Raw genomic sequence first — 26,636 nt, forward strand, 5'->3', positions numbered from 1 at the left:
GGGCGGTCCCGGTGCTGCGCGGCCCCGCCGCCGCTCCCAGCCGCTATAAGCGGGCGGCCGCGGCCGCGCTCCGCAGTGCATGGCCGAGCTCCGGCCGGCCCCCGCCGCTCCGCCGGGACCCTCCCCCGGGCCGGTCCCGGCCCCCTCCCCGCCAGCCGTGACCTTGGCATCCTCCGGCCGCGGGGACAGCCCTGGGGACAGCCGCCGTGGGATGCGTTAGGCGGCGGATCGCACGGGAATATTCTCCTGGGAGAAGGAGAGCGGCAGCCTCCTCCCGCGGCCGGGGAGCGGCAGGAGAAGCGGATTTAAAGAGCATCTTCGCCCCTTTGTTGGGTGAGAAGGACGGGGAAGGAGCGGCAGGATGAGCACTAGCAGTGAGTACGGCGTCCTCTCGCCTTGGCTGAGGGAATGGGGCTGATACCGCACCGAGCTGGCTGGGAGCAATTGGAAAGAAAATGTCATAGCGGCGCTGACAAGCCTAGTGGGATGAATTTTGGGTTATTTTCCTGCCTGCCTTTTGCTCGCCTGCTTTCTGACAGGCTCTGGCTCGGCTGTGTTTGATGTGGGCTGAGCCGTGGTGCTTATCTCCACGGAGTACTTTTCTTGGCTTGGATTTCTGGGGTTTTGGAGGGCAGAGCATCGACTGAAATGTCGATACGCAACATGGTGAGAGGCAGCCAGGAGCGCTCTGACAGGCACAGCCTCACTTGCTGCTGCCTCTGCCTGGGCAGAAATGGACGGCAGGGGAGGAGGAGAAGGGTGAGGAGAGACCCAGAAACCTGAGCAAAGCACAGGTGCAATCCTAAAAAAAAAAAAAAAAAAAAAAAAAAAAAACAAAACAAAAAAACCCAAACCTTCTGCAGCTGGGGATGTGGGTGTTGCTATTGTGCGTGTGAGACAGGGACGGAGGCACTCATGCGCTGTGGATGAATTTCTAAAGAAGCAGAGCTCGGAAATGTGCTGCATAAGATGAGAACTGGCACCAGGCTGCTCACTTTGGATTCTGTGCCCTTGCTGGAAAGTCTGGGAAGATTGATCAGGGTTGAGCAAGTCACAATCAATTTCTTTTCCCTGCCTGACGTGCTGTGTGACAGCTGTGCCCACCTCGCTGGCGCGGCTTTGATCCCTGGCTTTAAAAGCAGCAAGTCCCTGGTAAAGGAGTCGATGTTGATGGCCACCTGAGGGGCTTCCTCCTGGGCTAACCTGTCCAGGGAAGCCCCCCTGTCCCTCCCGTGGGTCCTGGAGCTGTGTGAGGAGTGGAGCCCTCCCCCAGGCACGAAACAGCAGAGCAGCAACTTCTCCATTGCACTGGCGTGCTGAGGTTTCTCAATCCGAGGGCTTGGGGTGGTTCCCGAGCAAAACACCGTGAAAAATGCCTTGGCACGCTGCGAGGCAACAGAACAGGTGATTCCAGCTCTGTTGGGCTGTGTCAGAGGCAGAGGAAACTTTCCAGGTGCCCTGTGCCCGAGCCACACCTGGGGCAGGAGCAAGCCCCCTCCCGGGGGAGCGGGGCTGGAGCTGCCTAGGTAGGAAACAATAGGGACTGATCCTTTCCGAGCCTGCAGGATGCCTGCTAACAAAGGGTCCTCCCTCTGCTCCTCGGGGGGAGCAGCTCAGGTCTGCTGCAGAGCCCTGCTGGGGTCGGTGGCCACCGTGGTCAGGTGGGACTGCTGGGCTTCCTCTGAGCCAATTTTGACAAATGCCTGTTGGTTCCTTTTGGGATTCCTTGCCAGCTCTTAATAGCTGCTGCTGGAGATAAGGGCTGTTTATGGCACTGCTGTGTTCCAGCTATCTGATGGTGCTGCAAAACTCCTTCAGCTGCGGCCTCCCACGCCCAGAGAGGTGCCAAGCACTGCTGCCTGCCCCCTGCTCTGCCCAGGGATGTGCCAAACCCTGCTGCCTGCCCCCTGCTCTGCCCAGGGATGTGCCAAGCCCTGCTGCCTGCCCCCTGCTCTGCCCAGGGAGGTGCCACGTGCTCCTGCCCCCCGCCCTGCCCCCTGCTCTGCCCAGGGATGTGCCAAACCCTGCTGCCTGCCCCCTGCTCTGCCCAGGGAGGTGCCAGGGATCCAAACCCTGCTGCCTGCCCCCTGCTCTGCCCTGCCACACAGGGAGGTCACTGGGCACAGCCAGGAGTCCTTGGGAGCTGCTCCTCCTTCTGCCACCACCCGGCTCCGTGCCCCTGGGCACATCACTCAGCAGTGCCAGCAGCTGCCAGGGCTCTTGCCAAGCCCTTTGGGGGGCTTTGCACTCTTTGCCTAAGTTGCCATTACCCCATTTTAAGTAGCCACGTGTTTTAGTCAAGGCTTGGCAACTCTGTGACATCCCCTGGGGCTCAGGGTGCTGGGGCTTGGTGATTTATGGGTCACTGCAGGTGCCTTTGGGACCACCCCAGGCTGTGCAAACCCTTCTGGGGCTGGCTCTGCCCTCTTGGGCTCCCAGTTGCTCTCCCAGCAGCTGGAGGGCTCTGAGCAGGGCTTGGATGCTCAAATGCTGCTTCACTTGTGTTCCAGCATGGCTCTGTGAGCCAGGCCAGGCTGAGGGGCCATCTCTGCCATCAGCATGTTCTGGGAGTGCTGTGAATTCTGCCAAGAGCTGCCTCACCCAGCTCTGGGCATCCCTCCCCAGCCTGTAGCACTCCAATTCATCCACGAGGCAAAAAAACCAAAATCCTGGCAGCTTTGTGCCAGTGCCATCTCTGTTTCACCCCCTGTGATGCCCCTGGCACTGACCTACCATGGCTTTTTCACCCCTCTGCTGGTGGCCAGTGGCTCACTGGAGTTTGGTGCCACTTGCCAGAGGCTTCTCAGCCCTCCCAGCACGGGCAGGTCTGCTGCTTTCATTTTCTGGCTGTTTTCCCCCCCCAGGACAAGGGCTGAAGAAGCCAGATTGTGCACAAATTTATGATGTCCAGGTGTGCCTGTGCCTGCAGGCCTAAAATTTTGGGGCTGGCAAAGGAAGGAGAGGCACAGCTGAGGACAGAATGCCACCATCTGATCTGTGAATTCCCACCACTGCTTCCCATTTCGCTGGGTGCATTTTGTTCACGCTTCTCCCCTGCCTGGAGCTGATGTGAGGCAGGAAACCTGTGGCTGTGGGCCACGGCTGGCCCCGAGCCACGCTGCTGAGCAAATCTGCGAGGCCTCCAGGAGCTCTGGGCAGGATTTGCTGGGATTATCTCTGGAGATGCTCCATGCACAGCACACAGGAGCCTTGCTGAGGGGACAGGGGGTCGCTTTTCAGCCTGGATATGAGTGTCACCGTGTCATCATCTGTCCCGTGATGAAGGCAAAGCCAGATGAAAATTGTGTATTTGGGGTGAAGAGATAAAACCACTTGAGATCAGGTGTAAATTCCTGTCCTGAGGCTGCAGAGCAGCTCAGCTGGCCCTGAGGGTGGGAAGGTGGCCTCTGCTCCTGGGATTGCAGGCGTGCAGTGAAGGTTTGGAGGGCACAGTGCTGGTGTTTACATTCGTTAGGCTATCACTGCCTCTCACTAATTGCTTACAAATGGATCCCTACCTTAGCAAACAGGTCTGTGCTGCTGCTTGGCATTTCCATAGGAGCTGGAGCTTGTGGAATGAACCTTTGGCCAAGAGAACATCCCTTAAAATCACCCCCTGGAATCTGCTCTGCCTGCAGCCAGCATCTCCCTGGGAATCTGGGCAGGGAGTCTGATGTGACTGATGCTGTGTTTGTGCTGAAAGGGTTAAAGCTGCCACTGCCCCGAGGATTTCAGCCTCTGAAACGAGTGGGAAGGATCCCTTCTGCTGCTCTGGAGGGAGCCAGCAGGTCTGGGTGCTGCAGGTCCGTGGAGTGCTGGCTGTGAGTCACCCCGTGGGATTTACACATCATCCCCAGCTCCTCTGGGGTGGCACAGGGGCTCTGCCAGCCCGGGCTCTGCTTTTGGCAGCAGCAAGGTGCCTCTGCTTGTTCTGGGTCCCAGCAAGGACACCCCAGCTCCTGGGGGTGAAACCCTGGCCAGCTCTGGATGTGTGCATGGGATGATAGGGGCTGGCTCACACTCCTGGCATCTTCCAGCCTCCCTCCTGTCTCCAACGTGCACCTGGCAAAAACGGGGCCAGAATCTGATGGCAAGCCAGCTCAGGGTGGGCTCAGCCATTTTTCCCCATCCTTGGAGCAGCTGGGAGCCTGTTGGAGCATGGAGAGCTCCCAAAGTAGGTTTGGTATGCCAAGTGCAAAGTTTCATCCCTATCCCTGGCACCTCTCAAATTCCTGCCCCTGCTCTGAGAGAGGAAAGGCTGGACAGCGAAGCATTTGGGATGGGAGGCTTCCTGACAGATCCTGATGAATGCAGCATGTTTGCTTGGTTATTTTTGTCTTCCCTAAATCATGCTTGCTCTTAGATCGTGATCCTCTAAGCGTAATTACCCCGTAATCTGCAGGCACATGTGGTTACAAGGTGTTTACCAGCAAACTCCATTAAGGCCCTGTGTAATTAAAGAGGAATCCCGTGGTGCTGCACATCTCTGGGAGCTGCAGCTCTGCTCCTGGGCCAGGTGATTCACCAGGTGTCCCCACCCTGCGGGGCATCAGCTGGGAGGGTCCTGCAGGGAGGGTTTCCTACGGTCAGAGATGCAGGGAACCCGGAGGGATCAGCCTGTTGATGTCATGAGCAGGGTGTTTTCCAGAATTTGGGCACCAAGGAGAACTCCCAGACTCCCTGCCTGCATTTTAGTCCTCTCAGTACCCTGACTGTGACAAACAACCAGACACAAATCATTCCCTGTTCTCCTGGGCGGCCTGAGGGACAATCACCCATTGCATTTGCTTTGCTGCCAGAAAATTCCAATCCCGGGCAGCAGCTCTGTCCCTGGGCTGGTGGATGGGCTCTGTCCTCTCATCCAGGCTCTTTCAAACCCTCTTTCCTGGCAGCTGGCCCTTGGAAGAGCAGGAGCCATGGAAAGTGGCCCTGCAGACCCGTGGAGTGCGTGCTGTAAGGTCAATGGAAGCAACTGAATTCTTCCAAGGGCCTAGCGTGCTCTTCTGGAACAAACAGCACATTTTCTAATCATCAACTGCTGCTGCTTTAGCAGGAGAACAGCGTTTGGGATGCCAGCAGGCTGGGCTGATGACAGGAGTCCATGTGCTGCTGCCTTTGCTGGGAAGGAGGGAGGAAAAACCCACCCAGTTCCTGCCAGACCCTGCAGTCCTGTCGTGCTGGGGCCATCACGAAGTGCTGGGAACACCTCATTCGGTATTTTGGTATTTTTAGTTCTTAAATGCATCAGTGCCTGAGTTGTGAGCGCTGCAGAACCTCCAGAAAGCATCTGGGGGTGGAGTGGTCATGGCAGGAACTGGGCTGAGCAATGATGGAGAGTTCTGCAGGATGGAAGGGAATGTGGAGGGAGGACCAGGTGCCTCGGGCTCAGGGATTTTGGCTGTGGGCAAGGCTGGCAGGGACTGGAGCAGGGATTTTGGTTTTGGGCAAGGCTGGCAGGGGACTGGAGCAGGGATTGTGGCTGTGGGCAAGGCTGGCAGGGGACTGGAAGCCTGGAGCAGGGATTGTGGCTGTGGGCAAGGCTGGCAGAGGACTGGAGCAGGGATTTTGGCTGTGGGCAAGGCTGGCAGGAGCCTGGAGCAGGGATTTGGTTTTGGGCAAGGCTGGCAGGGGACTGGAAGCCTGGAGCAGGGATTGTGGCTGTGGGCAAGGCTGACAGGGGACTGGAGCAGGGATTTTGGTTTTGGGCAAGGCTGGCAGGGGACTGGAGCAGGGATTGTGGCTGTGCCAAGTGCTCCTGTGCCCAGCACCTCTGGGGTCAGGGGGCTCAGTGCATCCCTGGGGGAGCAGAGCAGCTGGAATGCACTGCCCCCAGCCCCATGGGCACTCCTGGCTCTCAGGAAAGGGCTGCCTGAGGTTTACCAGTCCCAAAGTGATCTCTCCCAGGAGCAAACTCGGCTGCACAGGTTCCATTTATTTGCTGGTGGCTCAGGTATTTGATGGGCCTAAGTTTCTGGGTGCATTTTTCAGCTCAGGTGGAGTTTTCTGAATGCTTTATCAGTATCAGCCATAAGCCCTGGCCTGGGAATTGATGAGATTTCTCCACTGCCTGGGGCAGAGAGCAGAAAGAAAAAGGAGCTGCTGCTGTGGTTTCCTGAGCCAGCCTGTCTGACCTTCCTTTCTTGTTACCCTTGCTGGCCTGGCAAGGTCTGCAGAACCCCAAGGATCATTTGTTTTTCTCTTCATGGACTTCATTTTACTCCACTTCCATTTTGAATCAGCTTCTTCCTGAGCCTTGAAAAAGGCTCAGACCTGGGGAAATCCTTGTGGGAAGGTTTCTCTGAGGAGCACAGCAGTGCACGAGGGGAGCAGGTGCCTGAGGTTTGAAGCCATCCCCTTGGATTCTGGTTTTTCTTGGCAACAAGTGGCACATGTGGAGAGCTGGGGGGCAGGAGAAGCTTTGCTGGAGCCAATGCCAGCCTCAAAATCCCTTCCTCAACCCAGGTTGAGTTGGAGCTCCAGGGTTTGACCTGTCCTCAGGGACTGTTTCCCAGAAGTGCAGCCAGGCTGTGGCATCAGACAAGCCAAATGTAGAGCAGGGCTTGCTGGGGGCTCCCAAATCCACTGCCAGGCCCTGTGGAGCAGCCCCCCTCAGCCACACCTCGCTTGTGAAAGCACCTTGCACCTTGCCTGTCCTTCCCAACACCCCAGCTGTGCTGTGCTGCCAGCCCTGGATTTTTCCTGGATTTTTCCTGGATTTTTCCTGGATTTTTCCTGGATTTTTCCTGGATTTTTCCTGGATTTTTCCTGGATTTTCAGGATGGCCAGGGCTGGAAGGGACCTGCAGGTTCTTGTAGCACCCCCTGCCATGGCAGGGACACCTTGCACAGAGCAGGGTGCTCCGAGCCCTGCCCAACCTGGCCTTGGACACTTCCAGGGATTGCTCTTGCTGGAGAATGGGAGCTATTTTTGAATTCTCCTGGGGACTGGGTGGGTCTCTGCCTGGCTCAGAGGCACTTGCTGGGACATGTGGGGATCTCCCAGTGCCAGCTGCTCCCAGCCTGGACTCCCAGGGCAGGCACAGAGGGTCCCAGCAGGGTGGATGGCCCCGGGTGGCTTTGCTTCACCCCCTGAACAAACACCTCAAAGCTTTAGAGGAGCAGGAGGGAACAAATCCGAGTGTGAAACCCCTGCAGGGCCCAGAGCTGCCAAAGGAAGGGGGTTCCTCACCCAGGGCTGATCTGGCAGCTGCTCTGCCCTGCCCCAACCCTCTGCACTCCGTCCTCAGGGCTTTTCCTAAAAGAAGGAATGAGATTCTCGAGGGCTTTTCCTAAAAGAAGGAATGAAACCCTCGAGGGCTTTTCCTAAAAGAGGGAATGGAACCCTCGAGGGCTTTTCCTAAAAGAGGGAATGAAACCCTCGAGGGCTTTTCCTAAAAGAAGGAATGAGATCCCCTGGGGCTGGGGCAGGGCTCTCTCTGACCCTGTGCCAGCCAGGGTGCCCTGGTGACCACAGGACCAGCAGCAAGGACTGCAGCAGGTCCCCATGTGAAGCAGGGAGTGGCCAGCTGCTGGCTGCAGCAATGGGAAGGTTCTAGAAGCCAATCCCAAAGAGGGCTGGGGTCGGCAGGGGTCCCAAGCCCCTCCAGGGTGCTGCGGTCCCGTTTCTGTGGCACCGATCCGCAGCCAGCTGTGGGCTGGGCAGCTGTGCCCGGCTCTCTGCTCCTCTCCTGTGGCAGCAGCCCCGCTGGGATGGACAGGAGGCTTTGCCGGAGCTCGGCTGTCCCCCTGTCCGTCCGTCCGTCTGTCCGTCCCCATCCCCTGCCGGCACCTCCCGCGCCAGCCGCGCTGCTCGGAGGATGGAGAAGGTGGAGCGAGGGAAGGAGAGCTCGCTGTCAGCTCTCAGAAATAACCAACCGTGCCAGCCTGGCACCGGCCGAGCGGGAGGGACCGGCCCGGGGCTGCTGGGGACCGGCTGGCTCCGTGCCAGGCACAGCCAGGCTGGGTGGCACGGAGGGTGCCGTGGCATCGGGGCACTGCGGGGATGCTGCTGGGCTCCTGGCCAGCCTCAGCTTCCCTGGCAGTGACAGCTGGCACCGTGACCAGCATGGCCACAGCTGGCTGGCACTGGGGTCAGTGTGCCCACATCTGGCTGGCACTGGGGTCAATGTGCCCACACCTGGCTGGCAGTGACAGCTGGCACTGTACCCACAGCTGGCTGGCACTGGGGTCAGTGTGCCCACATCTGGCTGGCACTGGGGTCAATGTGCCCACACCTGGCTGGCAGTGACAGCTGGCACCGTGGCCAGCAAGGTGCAGGCATCCTTCCCCCGTGGCACAGATGTGCCAGCCTGCTTTTGGCTCTTGCCAGGCTGTGCCAGGGTGCAGGTGGCACGGGTGGGGTGCCTTTGGGGTTTGTGCTAGACTTTGGGACAGGAGGGCATGGCAGCTATCCCACAGGGAATTACCAGGTTCAGGAGGGCAAAGAGGGGCTGGTGGGGCTGATGCAGTACCTGGGGAGCAGGGAGACCTTGGTCCTGTCTGTCTGTCTGTCCAGGCTGTGCCTTTGGAGGCAATTTGGTTGGAATTTCCCCCACCTTTTGCCCACGAGCCAAGAGCAGCTTCCAGGAGTGTGGGCACACAGGCAGAGCTCAGCCCCCTCTCAGCAAGGAGGCCATCCTTTGGCTGGTGGCAGCTGCTGAGGCACAAAGCTTGATGAGCCCAGCTTGCAGCCTTTGATCAGGGAGCAGAACCATCCCTCCATCCACCCCCAGATGCCACTGGAGAGAACTTGCACTGGTGTCCCACCAGGAGAGGAGTGGGCTGGGTCTGATCCTTCCCCTCTGGAAAAGGATGGCCTGGATGAGCTGGCTGAGCGATTGAGTGTGGATGTTCTTCCCTGCTTTTGAAAAAAAAAATAAAAGAAGGAAAGGCGCTGCCTGTGTGGTGAGTTATGTGGTGATGACTCCTTCTGATGGGCTACATATAAAATCCCTCGCCTCCCCGAGGATGCTCCACGTTGAAAGCTTTTATGGCATCTTAAAAATAGCCACAGAGGGGGAGAGAATGAGAAGATGGATAGGTAGGTGGATCCCTAATAAGGAGAGAAGAGGAAACAGCTCGAGGGGGAATGGAAAGACTCTGGTGCACGGCATGTGAGTGGCTGCTGAGGGAGGGGACAGTGTGGCCCTGCCGAGCCGCTGAGCTGCGTGCCCAGCAGGAGCAGGAAACCCTATAAAAAGCCTGCCTGGCAGATCTGTGCCTTGCACGTGCTGGGGACGGGGCTGGGGTGAGCAGCAGCTCGGGCCTGGCTCCTGCAGGCTCTCGCTGCATTCTACAAGTAGTGTTAAAAATAATCCGCGCCTTGGCCAGCTGCTGCTGCTCCTGTGGGATCCCCAAACTGCTCCTCCCTACTCGTCCCTTCCCTGCAGGCTGCAGCTGAGGGATGGGGTGGCTCCTGGATCTCCCTGAGTGCCCTTTCCCACCTGGGAGCTGCCTGGCTTTGTGCTCCTGGCAGGTTGTAATGCCCAGGGTGAGACCTGGGGTGGTGGCACTGGGAGGGGGCTCAGTAAGGAGGACACAGCCCCCCAGGGGGACAGTCCTGCTCTGCACTGCCAGCACAGCGTCTCCCTGGAGGGGAGGTGGCTCCAGGCCCTTTGCTGAGCTTGTGGCAGCTCTCCCCAGCACTCGGGGAGGATTTTCCAGAGTGTCTCCAAGAAGTGCTAATTGCTTTGGCTTCTCTTGGTACAGCACAGCCACTGGGCACAAAGGGCTCTGAGTCAGCTGAGAGATCTGCCTGATCCTTCCTCTGGAGGCCCTGGAGAGCTGCTGCAGTCTGCTGTGGCCACTGCTGATCCCCACATCCCCTCTTGTCCCCAGGCTGGCCTGGACCTGTGCTCCCAATATCCGGTGGCACAAGGCACTGTGAGCTCTCTTTGGGGTGTGAAACCCCCCAAACTCAGCCCTGGCAGGCACAGCGTGGTCAGATGCTCTCCTTGAGCTGCATGAAGCATGGCTGGAGGGATGACAAGAGTTTCCCATCCTGGGGATGTGGCAGGAGCCATCAGCTGAACCCCTGGGCTGCCACTGCCCACCCAGCTCTGCCCCTGTGCAGGAGCCTTGGTTTGGTGCAGGCAGCTGGGAAACTCTCCTTGGCTTTGCCCCTGCTCCAACTGCAGGGAAAAAAATGCTGCTAACAAGGCTCCTGTGTCACACCCGCCAGCCTGTCACATCCAGGCCATCTCCCTCTTGCTTTCTTGCCTCTTTTTATCTTTTTTTTTTTTTTTTCCTCCCTCAGCTAGACAGGAACCCAGGGAAGCAGAGGCTGTGGAGGGTTAGCAGTGCCCAGCTCCAGGGAAGAATGAAGCTGGGGAGATCCTGCCTGGTCCCTGGGGGTGGCTCTGAGCCAGCAGCACCATCCTGGCTGGAGAGTGTCCATCCCCCTCCCCACCTGGAGGGCTGCATCCTGCTCTGGGCTCCTGGAAAGCCTGGGACACCTGGGATTGTCCAGCCTGGAGGAGAGAAGCTCTGTGCTCACCCAGTTGTGGCTTTCCAGTGCCTGGAGGGAGCCTGCAAGAGATGTGGAGAGAGAGAATTTCCAGGGGATGGAGCAGCAGGGTACAGGGCATGGCTTCACACTGCCAGGGAGTGAGGTTAGGTGAGATATTGGGATGAAATTCTTTCCTGTGAGGGTGGGCAGGCCCTGGCACAGGGTGCCCAGAGCAGCTGTGGCTGCCCCTGGATCCCTGGAAGTGCCCAAGGCCAGGCTGGATGGGACTTGGTGACACCTGGGACAGTGGAAGGTGTCCCTGCCATGGCAGGAGTGGAATGAGATGAGTTTTAAGGTCCTTTCCATCCCAAACCATTCCATGATTCTACCCCTGCTTCCTGCTCCCACCTTGCCTTCCCTGGGCTGGGAGCATCCCGTGGGTGTCCAGAGGGAAGGTTGGTTTAAGGTCCTTTCTGCAGGTGGCCAGGAGGGGACACTGCAGCAGCCCCAGCCCTCTCTGCCTGCTTGGCTGCTCAGGTGGCAGCGAGGCTCCAGTTTGGGACACAGTTCTGTTCCCTGGCAGGCAGATTTTGGCTCATTTAACCAAAAGCACAACAAAGCCCAGGCTCATTTTCCCCCCCGCTGAAAGGGGACTTGTTCCCGGAAAGTGCCAGCTCTGCCGGGCCCATTGATTGCCCGTTAATTGTCGCTAATGAGGAGCTGGGTGAAGTGGCATCCAGAGGCTCTTGGGGACAGACTGTCGCTTCGGCTTGGGAGGGACATCTCAGCGGGGAAGGCAGCCGTGCCCTCGGCGCGGGTGAGCGGAGCTGCATGGATGGGTTTGTTAACGAGGAATGCTCCAGTTCCTGTGCCCGCAGCTCGCAGGGCAACGCCAGCCCTGGCTCGGCTTCAGAGGGACTCTGGTGCTTTCCTGTCCACAGATGGATTTATTTCCACGTGGAGAGGTGGGATGGAGAGGGCTAAGCCCACCCTGCCAGGAGGGAGTGATGCCTTCAGTTTGAGCTTTGATATTTCCCAGACTCTGCACTGCCCTGGTACAGAACTCTGAACTCCACATCAAGTGTCAGCAGCTCTGGTCACAGCTCAGGCACACAGAACAATCCTTTTCCAGCCCAGAACCAAGGACACCGCTGCAGCTTCAGCCCAAAAAGTGCCACCAACAGGGAATGGAGGAGAGCAATCTGGGAGGGTGGGACTGCATCAGCTGGAGCTGGAATTGGACACTGAACCCCAGTATGGAATGGACCAAAACTGATCAAAGAGTGAGAACTCGTGGCCAGGAGTCCACCTGGGGTGGAGCCACGGCTGGGCTCCTGCACTGCCCGAGGTGTGTCCTGTGAAGGGCTTTTAATAAATCCCTGCTTTATTCCTTTACCAGTCCAGCCTCCACTCCAGGGAGCCTCTGAAGGCATCAGCAGGACTCAGTCTGTGCCCACGAGCAGCAGGAGCCGTGCCAGGGCTTGGCCCCTCGCCTGCAGCCCGCCAGTGGAAGGCTGTTGTTTCCCCAGCCCCGATGAAAGGCACCAAAGGCTTCCAGAAGGATCCAGCCCTGTCTGCCTGCCCAGAGCTCCCCCTGCCCTGGGAGTCAGGATGCTGAACAGAGGAGCCAAAGGGAGCATGAGTGTGGGAAGGAGGAGAGAGCTGGGGGTGCTCAGCCTGGAGAAAAGGAGACTCAGGGGTGCCCTCATCACTCTGCACAGCTCCTGAAAGGTGCCTGTGCTCAGCTGGGGCTGGGCTCTTTCTCCAGGCAGCACTGACAGAAGCAGAGACACAGCCTCCAGCGGCAACAAGGGAAATACAGGTTGGATATCAGGAAAAAGGTTTTTCACAGAAAGGGTGATAAAGTTCTGGAATGGCTGCCCAGGGAGGTGGTGCAGTCACCATCCCTGGGTGTGTTTAACAAAGCCTGGATGTGGCTCTGGGTGATAGGGTTTAGTTGAGCTGTTGGGGCTGGGTTCCTAATCTTGAAGGCCTCTTCCAACCAGGTCATTCTGTGACTGTGTGTGATTCTGTGATTGTGTGTGATTCTGTGAATTCTGTGAATCCCATCTGTGCCAAGCCCCTCGTGTGCCATGGAGGGTTCACTATTCGAGGTGTGCCTGTCCTGCCACGTCCCTGCCATCCCTGGCCAGGTGTGGCCCTGCCCCGTTGGCACCTCTTGCTGGGCAGCCCCACATCCCCCAGCTGAGGCTCAGGATGGGGCTGGGGGGTGTGGAGCTCCCTTGGGAGTGTCACACTGGTGCAGAGGTGTGGTTTTACTTGTGGAGACTCCTCTCCCACTGCAGCAGCTTCCTGGGTGCCCGTGCCCTGCTCCAGCAGCTCCTTGGCACCTGTGCCACTCACCTCAGTGGTTCCTTTTATCTCCTCTGTGCTAAAATGGCTGAGCAGCTTCACCAGTCCCTTTTCTGGCTGTTTTCTCTGTTTTTCTCCCATTCCTGCCAGGTTTCCATGTACCTGTGACCTCCTCCAGCTCTCTGGGTGCCCGTTCTTGTTCTCACAGCAAGAGGCTGTGTCTGTGATTCCTGCTCAGCTGCAGGCAGGGCTGCTCTGCAGAGGGGATCTTCCCTCTGGATTTGTTATTTCATTAGGATAAACAGCCAAGTGGGATGTTATTTTCCATTCCTGCTGAGAGAGGTTGGAGCTGCTGCTTTCTGACCCAAACCCTGACGTCTGGTTTTGGATTCTCTGCCTTTGAAGCAGGGAGGAGAAGTGAGAGTGGAGAGTGTGGATGTGTTTTGCTGTACAAGGGATTGGTGGCTGCACCTCTGCTCCCCACCCTGGCCCTGCTCTGGGGTTCAGGGGAGCCCTGAGCCATGCATGGATTATCCTGTTTTCCCCTGGTTCCAGGCTCCTTTCACAACCAGCCACTGCTGTGAATTTGGGACTGGTTATTGTTTGTGTTCTGAAATACCTTTTAGGGGGCTCAGGCAGCTCTGCTCCACTTGGGAAGCAGCAGGACAAAGAGCTGGCACATCTGGGCTGAGAAATGTGCCTGGGCCCAGAACTGGGGCAGAGTGGGAGAGCCCTGAGCTGCTGTGGTGTGTGTGCTGGGCTGTGCCCCAAAACCTGAGCCAGCCCATCTGTGCTGGGACAGGGGAAGGTGCTGAATCACCTGGCCCATCATCCATCCATGGATCCCTCCATCCATCCATCCATCCCTCCATCCATCCTCCCGGGTCTCTGAGCTGCCTCAAGGCTTCTCTGGGGTCTGGCAGCTGTCACCTCCTGCACCACAGTGGGACACTGGCAGGGGACAGGCCATGTCCTGGAGGGATCCTCTGCTGGGACAGTGGAAGGAGACAGGAAATGTCTCAGTGGTGCACTCAGAGGGTGGCTGTGTGAAGGTCATCCCAAGGGGAGCAGCCTCCATCCTCCACCACTGCTGTTTTCCCTCCCCACGGCTCCCTCCTGCCCCAGCCTTTACTCCATGGCTTTTTGCCTTTCCTGCTTTTTCCCTTCCACCCTTTTCCCACCTTCCTTTTCTCTTCCCTTCTCCTGTTTCTCTCCTGGCAGCTTTGTTCTCCTGGCTGTGTACTGGGGTTGCCATGGTGACTGCCAGAGCATCTCTGCATCCCACAGCATGGTCCTGTGCCCGCCCTGGCCACGGCAGAGGCAGGGCACCCTCCTGCCCCTCCCAAGGATGGGATTCCTTGGGGACATCCCTGTGGCACATCCTGGCATCTGGGGAGAGGAGGGGACAGTGTGGGGCGGCCCTGAGCAGCTCAGGGCAGGGCTGGGGTGCAGGGCTGGCTGTGTGGCACAGCTTCACTGCTGCAGAAACATATCAATAAAACCTTCAGTAAATATTTTTTTAATAAGCAAACACTAGTTGAGGAAAACAGAAGAGCTGCAGCAGCACGGAGTGTCCCTGGGGTGTGGAGGCAGAGCTGCTTGTGGCCTTCTGGTGGCCATTTGCAGATGACAATATCTCCTTGCAGTGTGTGTCAGAATTGCTGGGCCCCTTTCAGGAGATAATTAGGTTGACGTGTTATTAGCTGATTACTGGGGAAACATACATTTACTGAGGATTTATCCTGCAACCAGCATTAATCTCCTGTATAGCTGCTAAACCTCCATAAATAATCTGATTTTGATAATCAATTGCTATTGCAAGTTCCCCTATAAATCTCGATTAAATGCACATTTAACAGGCATCAAGGTGCCAAATTTGCTTGTGCCTGTGTGTCCCGCTGCTTGCCTGGGGCAGAAGTCTGGGGCTGTGCAAGCTCAGCTCTGGTTTTCAGCCAGCCCAAAAGCAGCGTGGGCTTTGCCAAGGCAGAGCATCCCAGAACAGCCCCGCTCCTCCCCGGGGTCCCACCTGGGGAACCCAGCCCAGCCCAGCTCCATGCTGCTGGGCCTGGCTCTGCTGGGCCTGGCTCTGCTGGGCCTGGCTCTGCCCTGCCTGGTGCCGGCTCTGCCGCTGGGCCTGGCTCTGCTGGGCCTGGGTCTGTTAGGCTCGGCTCTGCTGGGCTCGGCTCTGTCCTGCCTGGTGCTGGCTCTGCCGCTGGGCCTGGCTCTGCTGCCGGGCCTGCCTCTGCCTCTGGGCCTAGGTCTGCTAGGCCCGGCTCTGCTGGGCCTGGCTCTGCTGAGCCTGGCTCTGCTGGGCCCGGCTCTGCCCTGCCTGGTGCTGCCTCTGCCACTGGGCCTGGCTCTGCTGGGCCTGGCTCTGCTGGGCCTGGCTCTGCCCTGCCTGGTGCCGGCTCTGCCGCTGGGCCTGGCTCTGCTGGGCCTGGGTCTGTTAGGCTCGGCTCTGCTGGGCTCGGCTCTGTCCTGCCTGGTGCTGGCTCTGCCACTGGGCCTGGCTCTGCCACTGGGCCTGGCTCTGCCGCTGGGCCTGGCTCTGCCGCTGGGCCCGGCTCTGCTGGGCCCGGCTCTGCCCTGCCTGGTGCCGGCTCTGCCGCTGGGCCTGGCCTGTTAGGCCCGGCTCTGCTGGGCCCGGCTCTGCCCTGCCTGGTGCTGCCTCTGCCGCTGGGCCTGGCTCTGCTGCCGGGCCTGCCTCTGCCTCTGGGCCTGGGTCTGCTAGGCCTGGCTCTGCTGGGCCTGGCTCTGCTGAGCCTGGCTCTGCTGGGCCCGGCTCTGCTCCGAGGGGATGTGGCAGTGCCCTCCCTGCTCAGCCCCGGACCTGACAGAGCTCCCAGTGCTTCCAGCCAGCCACTTCCAGGCTCTGGGAGCACCTGGAGGAATCTGGAGCCAGCCAGGGAAGTTCCTGCTGGAGTTCTGCCCCCAGCCCCCAGCTGTAACTCATCCCCTGGAATGGAACTGCATTGAGAGGGCTCTGTAACAAATATCCCTGCCCCGCAGCCTATTTCTGGGGACATTGTCCCCTCGGTGACGCCAGGGCTTGCTTTGCCAGCTGTCACCCCCAGCCCAAATTCCCATTTCATTGCATTAATATCCATACAGTGCCTCTGGACGGGGATTTGATTTCAGCTGGCTCCCCGGAGTAGAAAGAGTTAAAAATAGCAAATCCACCACCACCCCTCATTCCCTGACTCTGACGCAGTCTCCCAGGTTGGAGTTACAATGCCGACAGGAATAGGGTTTAAAATAAAACAAGGGAGTGCTCTGCACTCTGCAGAACGGGAGCAAAGAGCTGGAGGAGCTTTAGAAAACAGGCAAGAGTTTGTCTGCCTGGCAGGTCAGTGATGCTGGGCACACACACAGAGATGAGTGGGGGAATTCAGGAGGTTCTCCATCCCCAGGAGAACCAGGGAGGAAGGAGCCCAGTGGTGCAGCTCCCCGTGCAGAGCACCTCACCAGGGCTGGGTTCAGCCTCCTCGGAGGTGCAGGCAGGGACAGAGCAGGCGGATCCTCTCCCAAAAGTGCTCCCAGACTCTGGAAGCAACAGTCTGCTGCAGGGTGGCGAGGTGCCAGCCTGGCTCTGCCTCATCCCACGGGGCTGCTGCTCTGATCTGGCAGGGAAAATCCTCAATCCCCACACTTCTCCCTCTCTCAGATGCTGGCCTAGTTTAAAAATGTCAGCTCCTGGCTTTTCTTTTGTAATATTTTAAATATAGCAGCCTTTATGTCTCTGATGGATGCGCCATATGTTTGGGAAACGGCCCCGAAATCCACGGGGCTGGTGGGTGGAGGTTCAAGGGAAAGAGCATTTCCACACGGGAAGCTGCAAACACAAAACACAGCAGCAGCAAACAGCAAATCCCTCCTGCAGCAGCCAGCAATAATCTCCTTTCTGTCCTGCCTGTCTCCGGGTGTTCATGTGAGCAGCAATGAATGTTTCCATTGTGTCACCTCCTGTCCTGGCCACCCTGGCACTGCCTCCACGATGCCCAGCAGGAGATGCCACCATCTGACAGCTCCTTTGCCCTTTCTCCTCCCCAGAAAGCTCCTTTGCTGCTTTCTCTTTGGGGTTTTTTGGGGGGTTTTCAGCTGGGATGGTCCCTGGTGCTCCAGCTGGCTCAGACTGCTGCAGGCCTGGCCGTGGTGCTGTGGGTGGCTTTGGCAGCCAGGGGACAGTCCCCCCGGGCTCCCTGCACTCCCACACAGCCAGGACTGTGTCCCAGCCCTGAACACAGCCTCTGCTCAGCAGGAAATCTGGCCTCAGCAAAGTGATGAGCTCAGGCTTTTCAGCTTTTGGCCAGGACCTCAAGTTTAGATTCTTCTACTCCGCACATCCCTCAGCTTTAGGACCCAAGTGTAGCCCCTTGCGTGGACCCCCCAAAACCTGTCCAGCCCAGCTGGAGCTGAAAACAGCATCCTGTGGGCTGGGGCTGGGTCCAAGCCTCAGGCAAGGCCACCCCTCCTGCTCTGGCTGGCTCAGCTGGCTGGGGCTCCCCCCTTGTCACGCCTCAGGAACCAAATCCAGGGGAGGAGATGGACCCTGGCCAGTGCCTGGCTGCCAAGGGGCTGTGTCCCTCGAGACCACCCTGCCAGGGGAGCAGGAGTGGGGCTGGGCTGGCCCAGAGCTCCTGCAGGCAGTGACAGCTCAGGTTTGGTCCCACACTTGGAGGGTGGGATGCAGTGGGGATGTCACAGCACCCCTGAATGGTTTGGGTTGGAAGGGACATTAAAAATCATCTCATTCCACCCACTGCCGTGGCCAGGGACACCTTCCCTAGCCCAGGTTGCTCCAAGCCCATCCCCCTGGCCATGGGATGGGGAGGGGGGAGCTGGGGGAGCCTTTTGGGTGCTCGGGAGATTTGGGGCTGGGACTGGGTCCCTGCAGGGCAGCTCCAGCAGGGCACGGGGAAGCTGCTCCCAAGGCCTGGGCACACAGGCAGAGCCTCTTGTGGGGCCCCAGTCACTCCCAGTTTGGGAATCTCAGTCAGTCCCAGTTTGTGGTTCCAGTTACTCCCAGTTTGGGGTTCCAGTCACTCCCAGCTCGGAGATCCCAGTTTGGGAGTCTCACTCACTCCCAGTTTGGGATCCTAGTCACTCCCAGTTTGGGAATCTCAGTCAGTCCCAGTTTGAGATCCTAGTCACTCCCAGTTTGGGAATCTCAGTCATTCCCAGTTTAGGGTTCCCAGTCACTCCATGTTTCAGTTTGGGGGTCCCAGTCAGTCCCAGTTTGGAGTCCCAGTCAGTCTCAGTTTGGGGTCCCAGTTTGGGATCCCAGTCACTCCCAGTCAGTCCCAATTTGGGATCCCAGTTTGGGTTCCCAGTCAGTCCCAGTTTGAGCTCCCAGTAAGTCCCACTCAGTCTCAGTTTGGGCTCCCACTCAGTCCCAGTTTGGGCTCCCAGTCAGTCCCAACATGGGCACTCCCAGTCAGTCCCAATTTGGGATCCCAGTTTGGGTTCCCAGTCAGTCCCAGTTTGAGCTCCCAGTAAGTCCCACTCAGTCTCAGTTTGGGCTCCCACTCAGTCCCAGTTTGGGCTCCCAGTCAGTCCCAGTTTGGGCAGAGCTGTGCTGCAGGGGCTCCCCTGGTGTTGCAGCACAAAGGTGTGAGCCCCGAGCCCGGGCTGCAGCTGCAGTGCAGGGACTGCTGTTCTCCTGTTGCCATGGAGCTGTGCCAGTGTCACCCGGGAAAAGGGATGTGCCAGTGTCACCCAGGGAAAGGGGATGTGCCAGTGTCACTAGAGAAAAGGGATGTGCCAGTGTCACCCAGGAAAGAGGATGTGCCATTGTCACCCAGGAAAGGGGATGTGCCAGTGTCACCAGGGAAAAGGGGATGTGCCAGTGTCCCCCGGGAAAAGGGGATGTGCCAGTGTCCCCCGGGAAAAGGGATGTGCCAGTGTCACCCGGGAAAGGGGATGTGCAGTGTCACCTGGGAAAGGATCCAGCTGGGATGGCAGGGAGGGAGGGAGGGAGGCTGCCAGGAGGGCACCTGGATCCCCGGGAATCCACTGCTGGGGCTGCCAGCAGGGATGTTCAGCTGAACCTCTGATCTCCCAGGGTCACACCCCTGCCCTGCTCCAGCCCTTCCCCAGCTCTGTGCCCCCCAAATTCCCACCCTGGGTGTGCACAGCCACCCTCCTGTCCCCTCATCCTCCTGCTGTCCCCACAGCCATGCTGGCAGCGAAGGGAAGGTGTCACTTCTCCCAAACAGGGACAGGAGGAGAGGGAACGGCCTCAGGCTGGGCCAGGGCAGGCTCAGGGTGGGCACAGCAGGAATTTCCCCATGGAAAGGGTGCTCAGGCACTGGAAGTGCCCAGGGGGTGCTGGGAATGCTGAAGGAGGGACCTTCATCCTCCTCTTCTCCCTGGGGGTGTCACTGCAGCCCTGGGTGGGAGGATGCCACAACCAGGAGGTGCCCGTGGGGCTCCCTGGCTGCTGCCAGGAATTCCTGGGACACAGGGGAGCTCTTGGGATACAGGGAAATTCCTGAGATACAGGGGAATTCCTGAGACACAAGGGAATTCCTGGGATACAGAGGAACTCTTGGGATAAAGTGGAATTCCTGGGATACATTGGAATTCCTGGGATACAGGGGAACTCTTGGGATACAGGGGAATTTCTGGGACACAGTGGAACTCTTGGGATATAGGGGAATATCTGGAATATGGGCAAATTCTTGGGATGCAGTGGAACTCCTGATATACAGGGGAACTCTTGGGATACAGGGGAATTCCTGGGATACAGTGGAACTCCTGGGATTTAGAGGAATTCCTGGGATGCAGTGGAACTGCTGGGATCCGGCAGAATTCCCGGGATCCAGCGTGTTCCCCGGCCCTGCCCAGGGTGCAGCTCACAGCCCTGCTGTGCCTTCCTGTTGTCTGCACTCAGGTCATCAAATCTCCCTGCAGCTCCAAGAATTAGAAAAGCAACTTTTCCCTCTTTTTCTCGGGAATCTGGGCAGATCACAGCAGCACTCAGTGCTTCCAGGATGATCCCAGATCCCTCAGGACACCCGAGGTGCTGCAGGAATGGGACTGGGGGCTCCTGCAGGCAGGAGGTGACAGCTCTGAGCCCCAGGGGGGGTTTTGGGGTCTCCCTGGCACATTCCAGCCCTGCCTGTGTGGGAAGTAAACATCCTGCAGGCAGGCAGGGGCAGCTGCAGCCAGGTCAGCTTGGGGAGACAATCACAGCTTCCTCCACATTCGTTTGGAGAATAATTTCCACAAACGCAGCCAGAAGCAAATTCTGCTCTGCAGGCAGGGCCCCGGCTTCATTTTTTTCAGGTTTTTTTTTTTTTTCTTGTTTTCCTTCTATCCCCTTGATTTCTCTCCTTGTCTCCTTCCCTCCTTTGTCTCCTCGGGGTGTTTTTGACCCCCCTCCTGTCTGTCTGTGCAGTGTGTCCCCGTGTGAGCCAGCTCCCGCCCTGGCACGATGTGCTGCCGTGCCCTCACGATGCTCTGGCACCTATTTGGGCACCTGTGGCATCCATCCCAGTCCTGCTGGGAGGTGCTGGGAGCATCCCTCCCTCTCTCCCTGGTGTGGTGCCCGTGCTGGCCCAGCCTCCCCAGCTCCGTGCCCTCTGCCATGGTGGCAGTGCCACTCCATCTCCCTGGTGCCATCCTCACGGCACCCACGGCTCATCTGTGTCCTGTGTCCCACCCAGGGAGTGAGGGGCAAGGGGCCAGTGTGAGCCAGGTGGGGGCAATAATTGGTGCTGATCTAATTAGGGAAGCCTAGGGCTGGATTAGGAGCTGTGACAGGGGAGGGTGTTGAGCTGTAAGCCACAGATGGCTTTGCCTGGGAGCCAGGAGAGGCTGGCATGGTCTGGAGGGGGTTCTAATCCTGCCTGGAATACACTCTGAGCTGGCTGACGGGTTTGGGAACAGCCCAGGGGCTGCTCTGGGTGAGCTGGGTGCTCCCCAGTGTCCCCAGGCCACTGTCCCAGCCCTCAGGGGTTCAGGACAAGCACTGGAGGAGCAGCTGGGGCTGCTGCAGGCTCACACTGTCCTCAGCCCATCAGCAGCACTCAGCCCTCCCCAGGTTAAAAATGTAAATATTAAATAAAGAACCACGTGTTGCTTCTGGATTTTACTGGGAAGGGAAGGATCAGGAGAGAAAATCTTTTGTCCAGAGGTAAATCTGGCATTTTCTCCTTGAAGGAAATGGATTTTCTCTGTGGGAGCCCCGTGGAAGCAGCAGCCTGAGCACAGAGATGGCCGTGCAGGGCTCAGGTTCAGCTGCAGAGCTGAGCATCCCAGCTGCTGGGCCCTCCCTTGATTTCAGGGGGATTTGGCTGAGCCTTTACCTGGGTGCTGGCACCCCCAGCGTCCCCTCCTCAGCAGGGACTGGGCTGGACTCCAGGGTGTTTTCCAGCCCTGTTAATTGGGACTGTGTCTGGAGCAGGCACATTCCCGTATGCCAGGCTCAGGACACAGCCCGAGGCTCTCCTGCCCTTCCTTCCCAAGGCGTTCTCAGGCTGCAGCCGAGCCTGGCCGCGGCAGGACAGCAGGCAGGAGCCTTTGGCCCCGCTGCTGCTGATGATGATGAGAAACCCACATCCCGCGGCCCTGGAGCTCCCACCCTTCCTCCCCGGCACCCTGGGACAGGCTCAGCTCCTGCCGGAGGGGAAATCCTCCCCTGGAGCCAGCCGGGCCCCGGCATCCCCCGGGTTTGGGGTGCCGGCTCCTGCGGGGTGCCCTCCTTGTCGCCAGTGCCAGCAGCGGGGTTTGTGACCTCGCTGTGTGCCCCCAGCCCGCACGCTGTGTGCCATCCCCGCTGCTTCACCCCGGCCTCTCCCGAGCTTCCAGCGAAATTCCTTCCTGCCCACTCAGCCCTGCCGTCCTCGGGCTGCCAGGGCTGGGCTTCCTCTTCCTGAGCCTCTGCCAGCCCCGGAGCCCCGGGACCGGCCCTTCCCGGGGAGTGCCAGCCGTGCCCACCGGGAATACCCACCGGGATGCACACCGGGAATATCCACTGGGAATGTACACCGGGAGTGCCCACCGGGATGCACACCGGGAATATCCACTGGAAATGTACACCGGCAGTGCCCACCGGGAATGTCCACTGGGAATGTACACCGGCAGTGCACACCGGGAATATCCACTGGGAATACCCAATGGGAGTGCCCACCGGGAATGTACACCGGGAGTGAACACCTGGAATGCACACCGGGAGTGAACACCGGGAATTCCCACAGGGAATGCACACCGGGAATACTCACCGGGAGTGCCCACCGGGAATGCACACTGGGAATGCAGACCGAGAATGCCCATTGGGAATACCCATTGGGAATACCCACCGGGAATATCCACTGGGAATGTACACCGGGAATGCACACCGGGAATGCACACCGGGAATGCCCACTGGGAATACCCACAGGGATTGCACACCGGGAGTGCCCACCAGGAGTGCCCACTTTTCCTCACCCGGCCCGCCTCCCACCCCCGCCCGTGCCACGCTGGTGCCACCACCCCAGGGGGGTCTGAGAAGAGGATTTCCATCCACAGGGAGCCTGCAGGGGATGGGGCGGGACACTGCTCGCTGCCAGGCAGCACTGGGAGCACTGGGGAGCTGCTGGAAGGGAGTTCAGCCCCAAGGAGCTGTGGAGATTTGGAGAGATGATGCCAGCATCATCTGTCAGCATCCAGCATTCCAGGGCTGGATCCATCCCATGGTGACACCCACATCTCCCTCCACACTCCAGGGTGGATCCATCCCACACTGAACCCACATCTCCCTCCACACTCCAGGGTGGATCCATCCCCTGCTGGCACCCCTTTGCTGTAGGTGCCAGCTCTCAGTCCCTGCATCCCCCTGGCACCCACCAAACTCAGTTTCCCATGGTGGCACCGCCTCTCCTTACTAATTCCAGGGTGAATGCTTTGCTTTACCATGGTCCCCTTCACCTGTGGCTCTCCCAGCACTGTGTAAATGTTAATTACTGTTAATTAAGCCAGGCATGCCCATCTTCCAGTGGAGATGCTGTGTTACAAACATGCTGGCAGCAGGGCTGGGTGGGAATTCCCATTTCCCTGTGGATAATGATCCAAACCCCACCTGGAGCATCTTCTCCCTGATAGACCTTCCTGGAGGGCCAATGGGCTGGAAGAGGGAAATAGGTGGGAAAGGAGCACCAGCTGCTCTTGTCCCAGTAGGGAAGGAGGGATGGATCTTTAAAAATTCCTCTGGGTGCTCATGGAAAGCTTTTCCTGGTTTGCTGTTGCTCGGGTATGTGGGGCTGTGGGGTTTGGGGGAACCCAAGTTGCTGGAGGAGCTTGTTCTGAGCTTGGAAATGGAAATTATCCTGTTCTCCTTCCACTCCTGAAGTGCTCAGAGTGTTCCAGAGGTTCAGCACTTCCCCATCCTGCTGGAGGGCTGGACACGGGGCAGGAAGAGCACAGGAAACCAAACAAGGTCCTTGACCCTCCCGAAGCCAAGGAGGGCATTGCACGGGGGGAGCTGCAGATTGTGAGCTTGGAGCAGCCCTTGGGCAGGGTCCCTATGCCCCCCTGGGGGGCAGAGCTGCTCTGCACAGCCCTGGGGGTGTTTGGGGGCTGTCCCTGCCAGGGTCACACACTGTCTGTGTCCTGGGGGGTGTTTGGGGTCTGTCCCTGCTCAGGTCACACACTGGCTGTGCCCTGTGCCCTCCTGGGGGTGTTTGGGGTCAGTCCCTGTTCAGGTCACACACTGACTGTGCCCTGTGACCTCCTGGGGGTGTTTGGGGTCTGTCCCTGCTCAGGTCACACACTGGCTGTGCCCTGGGGGGGTTTGGGGGATGTTTGAGGTCTGTCCCTGCCAGGGTCACACACTGGCTGTGCCCTGGGGGTGTTTGGGGGATGTTTGAGGTCTGTCCCTGCTCAGGTCACACACTGGCTGGGCACGGGCACCGCTGCCTGACCCCGGGGCTGTGCGGGGCAGCAATCCCTGACCGGAGGTGCCACCTTAATCCGGATCACTGGCAAATCTGCCGAGTGCCCACACAGCCCCGTGGCAGCTCCCTGCCTGCCTGGCTGTACCCAGAGCCTGCCAGGAACCAGCCAGGACACGGGCACAGCCCCACAGCAACCTGGCCCTGGGCGTGTTTCGCACTGGGAGCGGAGCACAAACCCATTAATTGTTGGCCCAAAGCAGCTCTGAGCAAAGCGGGGGCAGATTATGGCATTCCTTGGGCAGCTCCCACCCCCTCTGCACGGCTGCTGCATCCCAGCCTGTGAGGCCACTAATGCTACTTACATTATTAGTGGATTATTTGGTGTAATGAGCTTTGCCCCGCTCAGCTGGCCCTGTGCTCGGGGCTCTGGGGTGTGTAATACTTCCTGCACGGGGCCACGAGGCGGGCAGCTGCTGCCTGGAACACAGGCACACAATGCACCAATGTTCCCGGCCACAATTCCAGCCTGGCCTGGGGGTTAAGCACAAATCAGGAAGCTTTGGGGAGTTTTTGGACAAAGCAGGAGGGTGAGGGTGCCCTGAGCCGGGTCCTGACCCGTCCCCACAGGCACAGCCAGCAGTCATGGCTCAGATCCAGCTCTGGAGCACAGCTAAAAGCATCTTTCCCATCCTCAGCTCCTTTTCCTCTGCCTCCCTCCCATCAGACCAGCAAGGGCTCGTGGATGTGTTGCTATGGACACCAGGAAGTTTTCCCTGGAGACCAGAAGCCCGCACTAAGCGATGCCTGCATGTTCCAACACAGATTATTATTATTATTATTATTATTATTATTATTATTATTATTTTTGTCTCCCCCCCCCTTTCTTTATTGTGAGTGTTTAAGTGTGGATGAATTCCTGGCTTTCCCCCTGCCTCTGTCCTGCTTTCCTCTCCCAGCTTTGTGGATTTCCAGGGCTGGGCTTCGTTCTGGGCCAGGGTGTGAGCTGTGGGTGCGTGGGAGGAAGGTTCAGCTCTGTAACTCTTGCTCTGCTGGAGACCCCTACAGAGAAGATCCCTCATTTATTCCAGCCTTGGGAAACCCTCTTGGTCCCCTCAGGCAGCTGCAGAGTCCTGGGCACCCATTACACCAGCAACCATCACAGGAGGTGCTGCATTCCTATCCCCAGGGCTGCCTCTCTTGGGTTCCCTGCTCCCTTCCTTTTGTTTGGGACCTCAGAGTGATTTAGGTCTAGACTAATTAGTCTCTGCTGGGCTAGCTCCAGGCCTGACTCCCATTTGGTCACTTCCCTGCTGGCACTTGGTGTCCTTTAGTGCCTCAGGTACCTCTGAGGGCCCTTGGCTCGCAGGGAAGGGAAATGCCAGCAGCTCCTGGAAGTCAAGGCTGGAGTCTGAGCTTTGCAGGAGGGCGCTGGGAGCTTCCCTCGCAGCCCATTCCAGGGATGGAGCCGTGCTCCAGGAGGTTCAGCCCCTGTGCCTCTGGGCCCTTGGCACAGGGAATGGGATTTTACTGTGCCACGGTCTCAATGTCATTTTGACTTCTCTTGCTTGGCTTTTGAAGCTGATAATGGGCTGTTTCTGTTCCCTGTCACTTGATCTGCCCCTCGGTGAGCGAGGAGCCTCTGATGAGTGATCTCCTCTGTCCTGTGCCCTTCTCCCCTGCTCTGGAGGCACTTCACAGGCTGCCTTTCAATCAGCTGCTTCTCTTGTTCCTGGGAATGCAGTTCAGCACTGGGTCAGAAAATCTCTGGTCCGCTGAAATCCTCCTTTTTGCTGCTTGGCTTGCCCAGATTGTGACTCCTTGTCGGAAATCTTACAGCAAATAAATCCTGCAGTGCTTGGCGTGGTGTCAGCCTGGCTGGAGCTCCTGCCCAGCCCCAGCACTCCTGGGTGGGGCAGGGAGAGCTGGAGCTGCTCTGTTTTCTCTGGGTGTTTGGGAATTGCCTTGAGACAGCAGAAGGATCCCTACAGAGCAGGAGGGTTTCACCCTGGAGCGTGGGGGGAGGCTGCTGGGCATCACCTGGGTGGTGTCCCAGAGGGTGAGGAGTGTCTCCAGCAGGAGAATTTCAGCTCTTGCCCTGCCCTGAGGCTGCTGGGCATCACCTGGGTGCTGTCCCAGAGGGTGAGGAGTGGAGGTGAAGCCCAGCACTGTCTGCAGCAGGAGAATTTCAGCTCTTGCCCTGCCCTGGTGCAGCCCCAGCTCCTCCCAGAACCTCCCTGCTCTGGAAGGAGCCCTGGGGCCGGGCTGCTGCTCCTCGCTGAGGAGGTGACAGCCCCACCAGGGCCAGGCACTCCATTGCTGTGATGTTTGAAAGCTCCTTGACAAATGTCTCCTTCCTCCAGTTCCTAAGCAAACAAGTGGAAGCTCCAAAAGCCCAGCAGTTCCTTCCTGAGCTGCTGCCAGCTCAGAGCTCTCTGAGGGTCAGCAGCAGTGGGGACTGTCCCTGCAGTGTCCTGTGCACCTGCTGTGGGGACAGGAGAGCACTGGGAGCTCTGGGGTGATGCTGTCACCTGGCTGTCCATGCAGGGACAGGGTGACCTGCCCAGAGTTTGGCACTGCAGGCCCGTGAGCATCTTCTGTGGGGCAGGGAAATCCCAGATCCAGAGAAGGCTGGGCTCCCATCTCAGAGTCACTGTTTTGTATTTGCAGGGTTCCCAGATGAAGAAAGGAAATGGTGAATCTATGTTCTTAGAAGGCTAATTTGTTATTTTATGATCTATATTATATTAAAGAATACAGAAAGGATACAGACAGAAGGCTAAAGGATACTACTGAAAAACTCATGACTCCTTCCAGAGTCCCAACACAGTCTGACAGTGATTGGTCATTGAGTCAAAACAATTCACATAAACCAATGAAACAATCTCCAAACACATTCCACAGCAGCAAAACACAGGAGAAGCAAATCAGATAATTATTGTTTTCATTTTTCTCTGAGGCTTCTCAGATTCCCAGGAGAAAATCCTGGTGAAAGGATTTTTCAGA

General features: G+C 58.4%; 1 protein-coding gene across 8 annotated transcripts in view; it reads left to right on the forward strand.

The window, feature by feature from the left end:
- The first annotated feature begins 35 nt into the window (after positions 1-35).
- Positions 36-26,636, forward strand: part of ABLIM3 (actin binding LIM protein family member 3) — a 45,633-nt gene continuing 19,032 nt past the window's right edge. For all 8 annotated transcript variants that reach the window (XR_005957038.1, XM_041489936.1, XM_041489938.1 and 5 more), the window contains exon 1: positions 36-374. Coding sequence is in view for 7 of the 8 variants with exons in the window: in XM_041489936.1 (XP_041345870.1) it covers positions 362-374 (13 nt within the window). In the remaining variant the exon portion in view is untranslated. The remainder of the gene's footprint in view (positions 375-26,636) is intronic.

This window comes from Pyrgilauda ruficollis, unplaced genomic scaffold, assembly GCF_017590135.1.
Source record: "Pyrgilauda ruficollis isolate IOZ18807 unplaced genomic scaffold, ASM1759013v1 scaffold97, whole genome shotgun sequence".
NCBI lineage: Eukaryota > Metazoa > Chordata > Aves > Passeriformes > Passeridae > Pyrgilauda > Pyrgilauda ruficollis.